The 18490-nt window shown below is 37.4% G+C and overlaps 1 protein-coding gene across 1 annotated transcript; it reads right to left on the bottom strand.

The window, feature by feature from the left end:
• Nucleotides 1-7366: 7366 nt before the first annotated feature.
• On the bottom strand, nucleotides 7367-18490 carry LOC148905740 (uncharacterized). The gene is made up of 12 exons (XM_089040437.1): nucleotides 18371-18490; nucleotides 17959-18106; nucleotides 17076-17389; nucleotides 16443-16584; nucleotides 16002-16303; nucleotides 15023-15164; nucleotides 13493-13777; nucleotides 13133-13203; nucleotides 12415-12634; nucleotides 10735-11037; nucleotides 8585-8914; nucleotides 7367-8308 (listed from the first exon to the last, which is right to left on the bottom strand). The coding sequence occupies exons 1-12, from the start codon at nucleotides 18458-18460 to the stop codon at nucleotides 7824-7826; spliced, it is 2832 nt and encodes a 943-aa protein (XP_088896563.1). The 5' UTR covers nucleotides 18461-18490; the 3' UTR covers nucleotides 7367-7823.

Here is an 18490-nt window from a genome sequence, read left to right as displayed (position 1 = left end):
GATTGCGTTTGTGTTTGACGTGTGAATCAGGCTTTAGAGGCAGCAAAGAGGGGCTGGACGCATGCAATTCTATGATATTCCACTTTCACGTAAAATAACCTTTGAACGCTTGGCAAGAAAGAATTGCATAGGTTTTGTCGACGTCTGAAACAGCCAGCGCCTCTATACCTTCCTCGGGTTCAACAGACCATTTCCAAATTCCAAATTACCGCTGTGTTCCTTAATTATAGGCTCATGTACAAAGGATTAGCTTCGTATCAGTGTTAAAATATTCACAAACACCAACTGTAAAGTAAAGAATGCACAACTTCAACGATACAAACACTTTGAAACTAGACAGACCTTGCAAAAAATTCTGAAAAATTCGAGGCTTACGTATACCCTGTCGAGTCTGTAATCGAGAAACACAGATTTTATTTGGAACTCGAAAATGGTCTATACCTGATCTCGGCGTCGTGAGAGTAGACTTTGGTAGGTCTCTCCCTTTATACTCAATTTTACAGTTCCGTTTAGTGAACACAAATAATAGTCTTTGTCGAAGTTGGAGTTTCCGCGCATTTTAAACTATAGTTTTGCCATGCGCGAAAACTCCAGCCTCGACATGGAATTATCATTCGTGGTTCACTGAACCGAACTGTAAACAAGTTTTCACATGGTCATCCAAAACATCAAAATCTAAATTATAGATCGTATAAAGACATTTCTCAAGTATGTTTTAAAAATCAGTGTTATAAGTCACAAGAAAAATTTCGAGTCATTTCGATGTTTGGTTCCCGAGTTATGAAGGTTGACTTTGTGTCACGCAATACCGTCACGTCTATCTAAATAGCGATCAAAATATAATTGAAACATTTCCCCTTAGACACGTTTTAAATAACTATTTAAAGTATGCGTAAGTGAAATATAGTCAAAAATATTAAATATTCCATCATCTTAAGCCTTTGAAATTTCGTCCGCCATGATGGTGTACCAACTTGGAACACCAAGATGGCCGCTCCATACATTTTAACCACAAATTGTCGTCATGTTTACTCGCCTATAGTTCCGCAACGAAATGCTTTACAGCCTCGAAATTTGGCCAGAATATGTAGTTTTGACCGCTTTACAAGATTATGATACTTTATTTTATGATAATGCAAATTTAAGCTTTTGAAATTTAAGATGACGAAGGTGAAAACCAACGGAATATTTTAAAATATTTTCAGATATTTTTAAAAGGGTTTTTCTTGTGGTTCTTTGTATTACCTCCAATAAAGATTCCGCAAAACCCAGTGCACTCAGTACCAATTTTCTTACTATTTTCGTCAGGGAAATACTAAGTCGATTTATTTTTAAAATGTTATAAATACGATGTAATGAATAATTTAATATATTAATAAATATATGAAATTAATATTAATTAACATTGATGAATATTAATAATTATGACAAATGTTATCTCATGTTAGTATAAATACACAAGTGATTATTGAAAATCTCGCGCGCTGATTGGTCGAGAAACTCAGATTATCACACAAAAATCACCTCCAGCGATAATCCAAAATGGCGGCCAGCAGCTTTGATTCTGTTCCTAATTTTAAATGTGTCGTTTATTTTTTTATTTTATTTATCTTTTTTTTTTTTTTTTTTGAAAGAATCACCTGTGTAAAACAATGATTCATCTTAGGCTCAGTGAATATCGGGAAGAATAACCTCACCCAATTCGTTTCGGTTATTATTATAATTGATAAATAATAGCAATAATTATTGCATGTGATACAGTTGCGTGGGTCCCTAATGATTGGATTAGACATACGCAGTAGCTTGCTTATCGCCGCCTCAAGGGCCCCACCTCAAATCTTTAGGCCGACGCCCAAAATTACCTTAAGCTCATTTTTCAATAAATTCTCCAAATCAAAAACCCGTTTTTGCCATATTTGTCTTCTTTTGTTCTTTATTCATTCTTAATACCTCACAATTACAGTAATTGTAGTAATATTAGTACTACTTTCCAACTAATTAGTTTATCCTAAAACAGTTTTCCTTTCGTCACCTTTGAACTGTAGTTGTTTTTTAAGGTGCATCTATCGACGTCAGACGAAGCCTCGAAATTTGAATGACGTTCTAGCTAACACGAAAGTTACTATGGTAACGCTGTCTGATTTCTTTATCAGGCCATGAAACGAACACTGTTGTACAGTTCATCTAATTTGCTAATCCCTGACTTTTCAAGGTGCCATGGAAATTGGCCCGGTAGACGATCAGTCGTTATTTCGTCGAAGACTACGAAACGCCACTCCAAAGTCCTTGGAATGCGACCTCCAAATAGTCCCTCCTTCACAATGCAGTGAATGCGAACTAGACCCTGATGCTTTCAAAAACAACATTGACATTTTCTCCATCATTCCTCTTATCACCAGTCTGTTTTTCGCCATTTATGGTCGACGATGGGCTGATATCTCCATTCTCTTGCTCAAACCAACTGATCACCACACCAAAGAGCGAGTCAAGTAGCTGTAATATCTTCACATTTGATGTAGTAGATCTTGGTCACGTCTCTTCATCGAGTCCCATAAGCTCTAGCCGTAGACTTTGTGATATTCCCGAAGATAGCGAACTCACAGCTTTTGATATAGAAATACCATCTAATTCGATTCATAGTCAGATATTTCAGTATCGCAAAGCCGAAATTCCATCCGTTCCTCCAAAAAGTCCAAGCATTGCTATTGCTACTCAAAGCAAGAAAAACTCCTTCCAGAACAAACATCAAGTACAGCAGAAAGAGCCCGATAATTCGAAAAGCAACCGACGGATTTTTAACTCCGATTCAAATAAAAACACTTGCCAAAATAGCGGACAAAAAAAACCTGGTACAACTCTTGTGAAAGGATTTGAAGCAAAACGAAAAAGCGGTAATTCAATGTTTTTATCAATGGTTACTCGTTAATAAATTTTATTATCCTGAAATTTAAAAACTGGTCGATTTATATGTGATTATTTATTTCAAAAAAGTTGAAAGTATTTTTATTATTTAGCGACGGTACGAATTTGAGAAATTTAAAAACTGTTCTAGTTATTTGTGATTATTCATGATTAAGTTGAAAGCATTTTTATTATTTATCGATGCTATGAATTTGAGAAGTTGTCGTATAAAAAATCTGCTGTCTAATGGTTATAAGTTGGTATTGTTGGTTTTGTTGGGTATCACATACTTGCAACAAATTTTCTGATCAAAAAATATCTCTCAAAAAATATTTTTTAGCTTTCTCTTCCAAAATTATTATCTCATATTTATATAAAACTATTTTTCTACATTTAAAGTGCAAATAGAATCCCATTATACATCGACGATTAAGGTACCAATTCCAATTAATTTGGTATGAGAATGTTATTAATTTGAAATAAGATAAAGGAAAAAAAACGCCCTCTGCATGATAAGAACATTGCATAATATTATAACTTGTGGCTCTGAATTAATATTAGTTACCGTTGCTATGCGCCACACTAGATTAATACTTCTAGATAAAGTAAACCTAGTCGAAGGAAAGTTGTCATTTATAAAATAAAAAATGAATACGAAATAGCTAATAAGAGTTAATAGTAAAACTGGTGTAATTAGAGACCTGTAGCACGACTTTCATGCTACGTACTGCAAACCGCTCAACAGTTCGACGTCAGGCGTTTTTCGTCAAGATTTTCGACATATAGCAAGGCGTTATAACGGAGTTGTCGCTGGAAAAGCCGCCATATTGAATAGCGGGCGTGTTTCTTGGCCTGATCCCTAGCGGATACACGTTGGCGGTTAGCAGTAAGCTTGATGCTAAAAGTCTCTATTATTTTACAGTTTTGAAGGTATAGAATAATCAATCTCAATTGTGAATAGAGTAAGTAATACATACGTTTCTTCAATATGTTGTTCTCTTCTTGAAAAAAATCCACATCTATTTAGTTTTCTTAGCATGAGTTTCATTTTGTTTTTGAGTTGAGTTTGGTTGATGAATAGTTCTCTCCCTTGCCACGGGGGCTTTTCTCCGGGTTTTCCACCTTCTATAAAATTCAACATATGAGTTGATCGAGAGTTGAATGTTGTAAATAATGAGTTGAGAGTCGTGCACATAGAGGTGTGTGTAAGTGAATGTGTGACAAAATAGGGAACCATTTTTCGCGCTAGTTTTTTTCCTTCTATAAAAAAGAAATACGTCAGTCATAAATAGTTGTAACACGCCATCTTACGGGTTCTTCGCTGGGTGTGGTGTGAGGATCTTAACTCATATGAATCTTCTATCTAAAATGACTAAATAATCAGTTATGTTTTCAAGCCCCGACAATAATGACTTAATCTTAAACAAATATACACTTATTTCAATAAAGTTTGTCGCCTGAAAAGCTACAAAGCTGAGACCAACAAGGATTTTGGGTAGTTACATTTTACATGTTTCAACCGCTTTAATAACTGTTGATGGATTTTAGATCTTTTACCAGTTACAGTCTCACCTCTTCTGAGCATCCTCAAGCTGCAAATTATATCAAAAGCTTGACTTGCTTGATATTAAAAGTTTCCCATGATCCTCGGTGATCTCAGCTTTCTAGGTTATTTAGTCACTAATTTTATTGAAATAAGTGTATACAAAGAATTAAATTGAAAGAAAATTGAGAGAGTCATCGGCTCAAAAGAAATTAAATGACATGAGATTATAATTAATAATGAAGAGGTTGTGTCCAGAAATAGAAATAAGTTGTCGAAAATTTAAATTGAACTTTGGGATTTGGTACTATCGTCGTGTACGGATTAACGAAGTACGTCATAGGTTTCCGAACACACGAGTGGGACTTAGAAATTTTGGTTTAGAAAATTAAGTGAAGACACCAAGAATCGAACTCGGTACCTTCGGCACCAAAGAACTATTACAATGCCAACCCCAACCCTAACCCTAACCCTAACCCCTAGACCACGAAGTGAATTCGGTTGGGTGGTCTCATTTTTTAGTCATATTTAAAGGATGTATCATCAGCGCGTGCACATAAATATTTATTATAGTTTAATTTATGCTATCGTAGGGTACGATTACTAGCCGATTACTTGAAATTTGAATTTGAATAGAATTCCCCTGACAATTCCCGTACACGACGATACAACCTGGGATTTAATTAAACTTTGTCTTAACTCTTGATAATATTATTGTTCAATCTCCCAAACCACTCTTACATACCTCATCTTGCCCTAGCATGATTCGTGATTCTTTTACGTAGCAACGTAGAAGTCGTACAATTATTTGTAGCTCAGTACATCTTTCAAAAGTTCCGAAAGTTAAAGTTTCCCTTAATTCAAATTGCTTAAAATGTCTTCTTAAATGGTTCCAAAATCATTTAAAACTTGGTAAGTCATTGTTGATCATCTCACTGTTTGTCCTTGCCTGTTTTTAATGGACCTGCTTTGCTCTGTTTTAGTGCAGTACTTCGTTTTATGAAAGGGTTTGAATGCAGTTCTGTACGCCATCTTTGCTATTTGCTTCGTTCTTAAAGCTAAGTTGCCATCCCTTTCGACTGCACAGGGAACCCATCAATATATATGTTGTGCATGAAATACAAAGAATGTATGGGAGATAATAAAGTAGATAATAAATCAATTGGAAGTCCAAAAAATCTTAACTGAATTTTAAAAATTGCTCTGCGTTTTCATTTGGTTCCTTATGCGATCTCAATATTTGGTTCCGTATGCGATCTCAATCCATTTGTCTGCGTCTTAACTTCAGATTGGGCTTCCTGTGGTCCATTACGCGCTAGCAGTTCTTACATAAAAGAAATAAAAAGAAATAAATACACATATATGAAACACTAAATTAATAAATAGAGCACAAAACAAAGCGGTACGCAAAAGGGGCGAAAATTAGCAAAGATAAAGCAGATAAAAACTCAACAATGATTAGGTGACACGACGATGCACATGGCACATATTAGTCCCTCTCCCTCTCCCTCTCCTCCCGTCCCTCTTTTCCTTCGCGCTCGTCTAGCTTATTTCAAAAGTATCCCAACGTTAGATAGTTTCTTTCACACTAATACTTGACCTTTGCCCTTTATCTGAAAAGCCTTTATTTGACCTCGCAATTCAACTCATACAAGTCATTTTCATGACTATTTCTTCAAAACAAATTCGGCAAAAAATGCCTTATATTATGCATTATTTTGTTCGAATAAAGCCTGAATAATCATTTGCATCCCATACCACTGTAAATACTGCCATGGATTTTAAGATCCATGATTAAACAGCCAATAAGAATGCAGGAAAGTAGGCGCGCGGTATATTTATTGTCTGTTTTCATAGCCGCCATCTTGGTTGAGTTGAAAAAAAGATTTGTCATAAGTCTCTTGGATTTCAACCAAAACGGCAGCCGTGTCTATTTTTATTTCAGACGTATTGGTGAGTGTATTTCAACTGATTCCTTGCAATCTGGCTTTGCGGTCTAGGCGTATTTTCAATGGTTTGGGAAAAGATTTATATCCAATGCTTTCTTTTGGCGCACCAATATTCCACTTTTTGTTTGTGTTTTCTTGTATATTCCTCTCGTGCCAGTGAAGACTCCTGTGTATACTCGAAAATACAAGTGCATTATGGGATATTTTATGGTATGCGACTTAAAAATATATTTGTAAAAAGCCGGCTCTCTGAGAGAATTATATAAATTTCAATTTCAAATGCATAGCTGTATCAACGTAGCAATTTTCGTTCTCGAAAAAATAGTAAATAGGAAGCATTTAAGAATCTTTGCATAACACTTTGTTATTTGTTTAATAAAAAGATTCTTTTTTTTTTTTTTTTTGGCGCGGCATTTAATTATGGAGTGAGGTTGAGTTTGATACCGTGAATTATCAAAACCGAGGCTATGTTGATAATATATGATATCGTGCGAAAACCGAATTCACCAATTTGTTTTAGTATAATTATTGTCAGCGAAAGAATGAAAATTTATTATAATTTAATATTCAGCTTTTAAAACAAAGCAAAAATATTTCAATCTCTGTTGTGACCTTTCAAGGGCGGATCCAGCCAAAATCTTAGGTGGGGGGGGGGGGGGGGGGTTGCTTTTTGAGTTCCTTCCGTCAGCACAACGGAAAACAAATAAAAAAGCATCTAATTCTTCAGTTTTGTTTGTTTTTTTCCCCTGCTGATGGGCAACTTTACGCCGCCTTTGCATCCCCCCCCCCCCTGGATCCGCCCTTACCTTTACAGATAACTGATGGGTTGCAAGCATTCCCAAGAGAGTTAAAAGACAAAAGCATTGCGGCCATTGTTTGTGGCGTTAGAGGCCGCGATGACGTAACGTGCAATCGAAGAATAGTTATGTAGGTTCACACGCTTTCAAAGAGGCCAAATAGTGAGCACAATGCATAAAATCTGACAATCTGTGTAATATCGCTTGATATTTTTATACGGTAAAAAAAAATACTAAACTGTTTTCACGTTTCTTGTAATACATTTTTCACTGAAAACGGATTAATGAACGGCGTGAAACTATTTTTAAAATAATGCAAATTAGCTTAAAGCAGATGCGCATTTTTGCTTTTGACGTCATCCGTAGGTTTCCTACTCGTAGCCCTGTCCAAAGTATCTTGTATTTCACTTTTTTTGAGTCGAAAACCGAAAACTAAGACGTCTAGGATTACACTTCATTTCAGTTAGCCCGCGTTTCTTGGCGGTTTGCGGAGTTGAGAAGAGAGAGTCGAAACACCGCTGACCACCAAGCAACGCAGTCTATAATCATATTTCTTCGAACCACTACGTTTTTATGGAAAAAGACAGAATACTTTTGAACAGCTAGGTTTCGATCGACAATTAACAACGCGCTCTAAGCGTAGCTGCTTTTCTTTGCCAGATTCTCATACCCTGGTATTTTTTCATAGTGTTGGGCAGGAGCTTGGCTTTCTTCACCGCGATGTAATGATTCATACGCAGGCTGTTTCATGGTTTTCAGCTCCATGTACTCTGTCGTTTTTGTTTCCTTATTCGCTTCCTCTTTCGCTGCCCTCGCAGCGTCGTCTAACGTCTCATAAACAGTACTAGTACCGTCTGGCGTTTGGCCTAATTGCGCGTAATGTTGTACACTTTGACTCTCATCTTGGATCACTTGCTCTGATGGTTTGAGAGGGTTAGTTACGACGCCACTGCTTGACTGGATGACGTCACTCTCGAGTGCTTGGTTGTCATTGCCGTCAGCCATTACGTTTTGCCCTTCATTATTTACTCTATTTTTTCGTAATCGAAAAATCAGGTATACGATGCATATCACCATAACAACGATAATCGATAGCAAAGGAAGTATGAAATACATTACTGTTGATAAAAGAAAGAATTGGTCGATTATTTCATATATCTATTCCAATACACACCTTTACCTTGGGCATACTGTTTCCCCATTTCAGACATCATGTCATTCCCTAGAGTATCATTTCTTTGTTTAAAGGTTGCACATGAAAAGAAACACGAATATGGATGCAGCTCAAACGAAGAATCTTATTCTTGAAATAACGACAAGTGGTTTGAAATGCCAAAACATAACGCCCGAGGTTACGAGGTTTATTTTACGAATAAAACCCTGAATCTCATTACCATTCATTGTTGGGTTTGGTTCTTGCTGCCTTGGGTCACCTGCGGCAGAACATTCCTTCACTTCATATCTGCTCGTCGTGAAAGTAACAGTCCCCTCACTATTAGTAGCATTGCACACATAGGTGCCAAAGTCTTCATCCTTCACAGATTTCAAAACTAGTTTATTTCCTTCGATCTTTGAAGCAGAATCATCATCAACCACTACATCGTTTTTTGTCCAAGTAAATCTTACTGAGCCTGTCTGTTCGTTACTCGTCAGGCAGCCAAGTGTTATGGCGTTACCTTCTGAAGTGCACAAAGACGAAGTGGATGATTTTGTTTTACTCGTATCTTAAACGAAGAAAAATATAAGTTGTTGGAATAGATCAGCTCAAGTCAGCTAAAACAGACTTAACCAATTTCCTCAAGCATACGCCAGACCAATTATTTTGCGCGAGAATTAACCCTGCGTCCAATCAAATACCCGAAACACGGCACCAATATGGTGCGGACACGGTCACGCAAAGGTCACGCTATTTCCAGGCCAATCAGATTGCGCGAGAAAACAATAGGACAATTAAAAGTTCTAGAAAACATCGCGGTCACGGCAAAGCACGCATAAGGCACTGAGCTTTTCACAGTAATACGAAAACTGCTCTAGTTACTTAAAGTAATTTGCGAAAGTTTGCTACTTTAAACTAAGATTATTCAACTTCCCATAGACCTAGTTCTTACGATCTTTTCTCATAACGTACAGCAGACTAGAGTAACATTTCTTTGTTTAAAGTGCACATGAACCCTTCAACAATACATTCAGTACTGATTCTACATGAAGTAAATAGTTGAATGGTAAAATATTTCTTGATTTGAGTGATGCGTTTCTAAGTTATGAGGGTTTATACTTCCAATATGCTAATGAGTGTGACGTCTATTAAGGCTTAATTAAATATACAAAATCGAACTGGTTCATAGACACAGTATTTAAAAAGCACCATTATTTTACTCATGGTTTACATGAAAGCTATTTTCAATTTTTATTATCAAGATGGCCAGCATTTAGTATTACTAGTTACAACAAAAACACTCAAATACCTTACCTGACGTCACCATCATTAACATATTGGAAGTATAAACCTTCATGACTTAGAGACGCATCACTCAAATCAAGAAATATTTTCCCAATCAACTATTTACTTCATGTAGAACTAGTACTGAAAGTATTGTCGAAGGGTTTATGTTCACTTTAAAGGTAGAACTATAGAAATCGAATGAATAGACATGTCCGAATTCGCTTGGATGACCACGAAACATTGGTTTGAAATCGAGACTTGATTCTTTTATTCATCAAGTCCAACATCGATCTGAAACCATTGTTTTGTGATCAGTCAAGCGAATTTGGGAAAGGTGTGTTTATGTATATTATGCATTTTATGTATTTTAAGTAACGCTTCATCAGTCAGTTGAAATTTTATACATCAAAAAATGAAATACTAAATTTGAAAAATTAACACTACAATGGACCCTTCTCAAACGTATCGTGGATGCGAGGCTAACATGGAAATACGAAAAAAAATGATACTGCCAATTCCATCGAAAAAAAGTGTAATTTCTTTGTTAGCCTCGCGTTCAAAACAATTTTAACAAAGGGTCCATTAAGGTTTCCTATCACTTTTCATGATGCAAAAGCAACACTTTATACAGTCAATTCAAAAAACGTTGTCGTCGACCAGCTCAAGCCTACGCGACTGGACCGAAAGGAATATGGGTAAAAATCACTGAAGCGGTTAAATATTCGTTCTGAATTAATTGTTCCCGCTAGTAATAAGATAATAATGGTGAGAAACAATCCATCAAATGCATGTCTTTTGGTTTAGGGAAAGAAAAACAAAGTAGTAATGATTCAGTTTCGAAAATATGAAGGCATTAAAAAAACGTCTCCTTCAACACTTCCCGCTCGCCTAAGAAGGTTCGTGCTGTAAACCAGGCATAACTAATCAGATAAAATTATGGAGTCATCTCGGCTTCAATGATTACTACCCATATTTCCTTTCGGTCCAGTCGCGTAGGCTTGAATTGGTCGACGACTACATTTTTTGAATTGACTGTATGTACTAAAGCATTTCCTTAAGCAGGGCCATGATGCAACGCATTCTGCACGCATGCGCACTCACTTGTTAAAAAGCTAACAGTGCTGTTCGGTCCTGGTCCAACACTGGTATATCCTCTAACACGAACAGTGTATTTTTCATTTGGCTTGAGCTTATCTATCATAAACTTGGATTCCTTTGTCGAAGCTGTTAAGACGTTTTGACAAAAAGCATTTGATTGAGGGCTGTTTGTATCAAGATGCCAGATGATCTCGTATTTAGTGACGACGCCATTACTTTGCTTGTCTGTTAACAGTTGCCAGGTAACGAGGCATGTTGTAGCATTTACTTTCTTTGCTTGTGTGTTTTCGGGACCAATTTCAGGAACTGAAAGAAATTGATAGAAATATTATCATACATAGGTTATGCAGTTTTGAATCTTGTTTTCACGAGTACTCTGCCGTTGTTTGCACCCAAGTTGTACAACAATGCATTTTGGTAATCAAACTCAGAAAAATCCTCTAGGTTTCCTGATTTACTTCTTTGAAAATCCCCTGACATGCGCAGTATATTTTTCATCAAGTTTAATTCTCCCATTTCAAGTCCGCCTTTGCACAGTACATATGTGTTCTTTTCTTTTATCAAGGTCCATTGTATAGTAGAGCAGTTATCGCTTGACTGTGAAATGGTCAATGCCGTAAGCGTGCCGTGCCGTGACCGTGATGCTTTCTAGAATTTTAATTGGCTGATTTGTTTCCCCGCACAATGTGATTGGACTAGCATTGCCGTGACCTAAGCGTGACCGTGTCCACGCCGTGTTCATGCCATGTTCCGGGTATTTGATTGGATAAAAAATAAATTCCAGTGCAATGTGATTGGTCTGGCGTATCCCTTGCCGTGTCACTACCGTGTTCGTGCCGTGAGCTTTTCACAGTCATACAAAAACTGCTATAGAGAATGTACCTACTACGAAACAACACGAGTTGATTAAAATGCCATGGGTTTTGGTTGAATTGAACACACAACCGAGACTAAGGCAGAGCAAAGAGAATTCGAAACTGGAGCAATGATGCAAAATACATAAGAATTGCAAAATCAATGACGATCCCAATATACGTTTTGGTTCCAAATCATCCTAAAATAAATGTCACAAATCTCGCGTTCTGGTTGGTTGGGAGCGCGTGCTTTATGAGACCACACAGCACACTGTATACTGATTCGTCCATTCGCATCCAAAATAACGGCTGTTGTAATTTGTATTGCTTTAAAGAAATAAAAAAAATGGTTGCTGTGCTGTGCGGTATGCAGATATGAAGCATTTGGAGATTGGCAGAACAATCGAGAAGTGTTCCGCTACGAGTCGTAATTCTCCTAACACTTCTTTGTGTTCTGCCAATAGAACCCTTGCACTACGTTGGATAGCAGAAGGATAGCAGCTCAATTTGGAGGATCAATAACAGGTTCAAATTCTCAGGAGGTTGAAATTGTTTTGTTTTGTCCTCCAAATTGAGATGCTTCTTCTAACACTTCTCTCGTATTCTTCCGATCCCCGCGTGCCTTACAACTGCAAAATTGTGTTCATTTGCATTAACTTTAAGTTGGATTTTCTTGGCCAAATTCCTCTTTAATTTTGGAAATTTTAGTGAAACACAAGGGAACTAACCTAGACGTTTGACAAGTAATATATTCGTATTAGTGTTCGTGTCCGTGTTGTATCCGATATACAAACTCTTGGCTACGCCTCGAGTTCGATTCGATTCTTACCATCTTCTAGTGTTTTCTTCTGCTTTGTGACACTAGCAAGACCAATAAACATAGTGTTCTTTACAGCCACTGATATACTGTAGGCTGTGTACTTTTTAAGGTTCGTCAACGTTACCATGGTAACGATACCTACATCCGTGTGCTTCTCTTCTCCTCCTTCGGGTCGATACAAAATTCTGTATCCCGCCAGTGGCCCATTTAACTTGTCTGTTTGCGTGAACTAAGAAAAAATAGTTGGGAATGGAAATTGAACCAGGTTAAAAGGAACGACTTTTAGTTTTTAATTCTCGGTTTGCACAGAACAGAACAGAACAGAACAGAACAGAACAGAACAGAACAGAACAGAACAGAACAGAACAGAACAGAGCAGAGCAGAGCAGAGCAGAGCAGAGCAGAGCAGAGCAGAGCAGAGCAGAGCAGAGCAGAGCAGAGCAGAGCAGAGCAGAGCAGAGCAGAGCAGAGCAGAGCAGAGCAGAGCAGAGCAGAGCAGAGCAGAGCAGAGCAGAGCAGAGCAGAGCAGAGCAGAGCAGAGCAGAGCAGAGCAGAAGTTTATTGCAAAATAGACATTGGAGAATTAAAGAGCTTTTTATATTTATTTTCTGTAAATTTTAAGAATTCGTTTTTATAATAAATTTGGTAATACTTGGAGTCCTTGCTTCAGTATAATGGCAAACGCTCCAAATAGTATAGTATCTTGATATTATCACTATTTTTTAACCTTAATTGTCACTCTGATGCTTTGTGATGATAGTGCAGTCAACGTCTCTATGGTAGGACTTGCCTCCGGTTCTGGAAAAGAAAATAATTCATATACGAAAAGAATGACTAGAAGTTTTTTGAGTAAGATATTTCGAACGATATCCATCGTCCGTCATCGGTTTAATGACTCACTATAAGATCGTTCAAATGCTGGTTCGAATGTTGATTCAAATGTTGGTTTAAATGTTGGGTCACATGTTGGGCTCAAATGTTGGGTTTAAATGTTTGGTCGAATTTTGGGTCAAATGTTGGCTAAATTTGGAGTCAAAGCTTAGTTAAACGTTGGGTCAAATACTGGCTTTGAGGCCCTCAAGCTAACCTGCAATGAGCGTTTGGAATCTTGAGGTACTTTGCCATAAAGGTTGCCCGTCGTTCTTTACACCAATGATCTTAGCTTCATAGTTTGTATAAGGCTTTAAATTTGTAATCTCCTTTGAGGTTGTTGGTTGGTTTGGAACAATAATTGTCCGGCTCGTCCCATTTGTATCGCTCACTACTATCGAGAACGAGTCTGCAGTCCCCTGGTTAGTTCGGATGTTGGTCCATCTCAGTGAGGCTGATCTCTTGTCTGCAGTGACTGGAGTACTTGGACTTTTAGGGGTATCTAAAAGCAAGTTTTTAAAATGTGATCAAAAATGTATATTACTCGCATGCGCAATAGACCGATATCAAATTATAGAAATATAGATAAGTTATAGTGCTTGGGAACGAGGTTATTCCGGGCGAAAGTCCTTGGAATTAAATTCGGAAAAATTAATTTCCGACCTCGCTGGGAATCGAACCCACGTCCTCCGACCGACGAGATTGTACTACCTATGCTCTACCAGCTGAGCTACTGAGAGCAGGCCGGGGTGAAATAGATGTTATCAAAGATGAGAATATGTGGACCGCGCGTAGCACTTATGAAATACATGAAGATATAGAAATATAGATAAGTTAAAGTGCTTTGGGAACGAGGTTATTCCGGGCAAAAGCCCTTGGAATTAAATTTGATATCAAATTAGTCAAATACCGCTGTGTTCAGTGTACAATAAAATGTTCACAACTACCAACGGTAAAGTAAGGAATGCACCGCCTTGGCAATACAAAAACACTACAAAATTCCACGAACCTTCAATGGAACGCATGAATGTTCAGAATAACTATTCCATACGAAATCGAGGCTAATTACCGTGTACGACATAGAAATTCTTTCTTTCGTAAATGTTCATCAGCTGAATCACAAGTTTTCAAATAGAATTCTTTCTGTCTGACAGCACATAGTGATCAGTGTCTCACCACCGTTTGGAGCAGGCAATGAGATTCAAAGACTTTTGTCAACTGATTAAAATCCAGCGATAGGCTGGATTGCAGCAACACTGCCCTTTATTTAGCTTATTATTTATGATAATAATAATAATAATAATAATAATAATCAAAAAAGAGTGCAAAAGCTCAAGTGTAAATCAGATTAACATAGTGTTTGACTTTCTCGCAGGACATCACGAACAGCTAAGAAAGGACCTAAGAACAATTACAAATACAGACAGGGAAGTGAACTTTCTTATAGAACGATGCCAGAAATGGATTTTAAGCCAGAACGTTAATATAGTCAAGAAGTTCTATGAATATGCATCAACTGAAGAAAGGATTGTAAAAAATGATGAACTTAACCAGCCTAGACTTAGTCCGCTGCTCATTGTAAACATGATATATACAGACAAATAAAACTTGCCATAATAATAATAATAATAATAATAATAATAATAATAATAATAATAATAATAAAGCTTTATTTAACTAAGTATCTATTATATAGAGCTGCAATATGTAGTAAATGAAAGATTTAACTACTCTAGTGTTTACTCACAGAAGGTGCATCCATAAAGGTCGAGTCTTAGACAGACTCCACCGCTACTGCTCTGAGGAAATATTTTGACGTAACGAGCTGCTGTTGGATGGCTTAGCCAGTTAAGTATGACGTCAGTTCTATTTTTGTTTCCATTGAACACCTAAGAAGGAAGGAGATTTGAAGCTGACATTAGCATTACAGAGGTTTTGCACCATCACGTGACGGCAACCATGTTAGATGGCAGGAACAATACAATCGTTTTACATGAGAAAGAATTCAATTCTCAGGAGCAAAAGGATTTTATTGTTCTGCCATCTAACCACAGGCAGCCCAAGCTGTATTATGGGCGTGCGCACATGATGATGCAAAACTCTATTGATGTAATCGGATTCAAATTGGAATTAAGCGTACTGGGTTTTTGCGGAGGGAGAAAAACCTGGAGAATTTAGACAAAAACCCTCGAATCAAGAAAGAGACCTAACAACCTCTTCTCATTCTGTGATGTCAAGTCCAGGAATCGAAGCCGAGACCCCAGAGGTATAATAATACAGTCGCCATTGAAATACACCTAATTGAAAAAACGTAGTCGGGTTCGAGAAGGTCATATCATCGAAGCTAAGACCGACAAGGATTTTGAGTACTCTGAAATGTATATTGTATTTGCATATAGACAACTAAAAATGCACAGTAGAGCAAAGTCGGTCGACCTAGATTAACAACATGCCAAAGCTATGATGTATAAAATGTGCACAGGAAGGGAAAACTGCAATACGCATAAAATTAGCATAATTGTTTGTCTTCCCATGCTCCCCTTTGGTATTAGCTTTGATGATATAACCTTTTCTGAACTCGACAACGTTTTTTCAATTAGGTCTATAACTATTTGCATTTGGGTGGATAATACATAGAGCCAAGATTGACGCGCTAGTGAAAATTAGCTTAAATTGACACGCATGAGTCAAACAAATCAGTTGCTTTGATCATAAAGCATTTTTACCTTGACAAGTTTCCCTTCTTCGTACTCGTCCCAATGTCTACTATCAAAGCTGTAGCCCATCTTGTATGACGTTACCCACTTGTCCAAATCTTTGTCTCCTTGTGTTGCTATACCTGTTACTGTCTTGACCTCTCCAAGATCGACCTGGATGTACTCGGTATTGGATGAAGAGGAGCTGCACCATGAGGAGCTACCGTACAGGCGACCATGAGATGCAGTATGGGAATTATCCAATGAGGAAGAGGAGGTGATGTGGGAGTCCGGTATGTGGGAATTCTCGAGACCCAATGATGTGCCACAGGCTGGGATTATTGTCGAAAGAGAAAAAATGTTGCATTAGAGGTAAGAAAGGCAAGGCAAGGCAAGGCAAGGCAAGGCAAGGCAAGGCAAGGCAAGGCAAGGCAAGGCAAGGCAAGAGTATAAAATTGATGTCTGTTGTACCTGCTGAGAGTCCTTTAAAATCAACTCTTATACTTTTCCATCTATTGAAGTCCTTCGGTAGAATACGAATAAACTTCGCTTTGAATGGATTCTTTATTGAATTGGTAACAATTGTTGATTGATCTGTATTTCCTGGAAATTCCTGGAAAAAAATTGAGAAAAACGGAGACACCACAATTACATTTCACACGTCGCATTTCCGTTGCAACAAAGCAATTTTTGAAATCGATATCAATGAAAGTATCAATTCTGGCAAACGGTAAAGCTAAAACTAATGAACTTTGATTGGTTAAAAAAAAAAAAAAAAAGGACAGAAAGCGATCTGGGACAGACTTATGGAATCAGTCTAGGGTCTTCCTTGGTATAGCAAGATTTATTGTTCTTCTTCAGGGATTTGTTTTGGCATGGTATTGTTTAGCTTCAAATTCATTATATCCTTGGCTATTGTATTGTTGTCGTCAAGCCTCAGGTGCCTTGCAACACCAAGAAAGAGCCATTCACTGGCAAGAAGCCTAAAACGCAGACGTCTTAGTGGAAATTGTGAGGGTTATTGAAACAAGCTAAAAAACCTAACAAAATAAAATATCGTAGCAGCTCAAGTTTTTTAATAGACAAAAAAAAAATGCATTTTACCTTGTCTGTCCCATTCTCGCTGTATGTTACATACTGGTTATTGGTTGTAGAATATAACACCTCATACTTCGTGACCCACTCGTGTAATTTATTATTCCCATTGCCTTGGCTTGCTATAGAACACATGTACGACACAGCACCAACATCAATCTGGAGGTAGTCATCACCTTTTTGTTTTTCTGGCCCCCATGCTGAATCTGAGCCAAGTCTTCCCATAGAAGGTTGGTGCTCGCTATTGTAATATGATGTTGTTGAAATCCTGTGGTTGAGAATGAGTTTAGGGCTTGGTATGCCCAAGCTGTAACTTGAACAAGCTGTAAACGTGGATGAAAGATTTGAAATACTTATTTAAATAAGTGTCAAAATTTATATCTTAAAAAAAAAGCTACTCTGCTTGACAAAGGTTTACTGCTTGTCGAAACAGCAACTTTACATGAAAATATATGAATTAAATTTTAAAAAATATTTTTTATTAGCAAGTTACATACTATCCTTCGTTTAAACGTTACGTCATCGCGGCCTCGAGAGAACGATAGATTGGTGCAATTTAACGACGGCACCACAATGGTCGCGATTCTTTTGTCTTTTAACTCTCTTGGGCATGCTTGCAACCCATCAAGAGATATTAGTAAAACCAACAGGTGATAATTAGCTTTAAGTTTCAGCATTTGAATGTTAGCCTTGACGTTTTATAAAGTCCTTTTGTTAATAGACAAGTTTGAAAGTATAATTTGCATATTTTTAAAATAGGAAGAAGAGTATTCGACTAATTTGCGTACGAAGTACGCGCATGCGCAGACGTTTCTTTTATTCGTGCTGGATATATACTTAGATACTTGAACATTCGTGAACGCATTATGTTTACAGTTTTAGCTCAACTTACTTTGATTTACTTGATATCCATAGATCTCTGTCCTCAAGCAAGGTGTAGTCTGGTGTGTCTTGGGTATGATACGTATGTATCTTGTAACAGTGCCATGGAAAAGAACTTGGCGTACCACCGTTGAACGATCAAAATTGCCCCAAAATACCTGTGAATTGAATTATCAATAGGTCCGCATCAATATTCTTCATTTAATGCGGAATTTCAAGTACAGTGGTCCATGTTGTACCATCAGTAGATGTATCTATCTGGTACGTCTCTACCCACCGATTTATCATACCATCACTAATGCTACAATACCCTGTCAATATTGTTTTCCTGATAAGTGGTCCATATTGTACCATCAGTAGATGTATCTATCTGTTACGTCTCTACACACTGATCTAGCATACTATCACTAATGCTACATTACCCTGTCAATATTGTTCTCCTGATAAGTGATCCATATTGTACCATCAGTAGATGTATTTATCTGGTACGTCTCTACACACTGATCTAGCATACTATCACTAATGCTACATTACCCTGTCAA

Source organism: Actinia tenebrosa, unplaced genomic scaffold (genome assembly GCF_029948245.1).
Source record: "Actinia tenebrosa isolate PJP-AT-01 unplaced genomic scaffold, QUT_ActTen_1.0 PGA_scaffold7__59_contigs__length_16204524, whole genome shotgun sequence".
Lineage (NCBI taxonomy): Eukaryota > Metazoa > Cnidaria > Anthozoa > Actiniaria > Actiniidae > Actinia > Actinia tenebrosa.
Note: the sequence above shows the minus strand (reverse complement) of the source record. Positions and strands in the feature narration are given on the sequence as shown.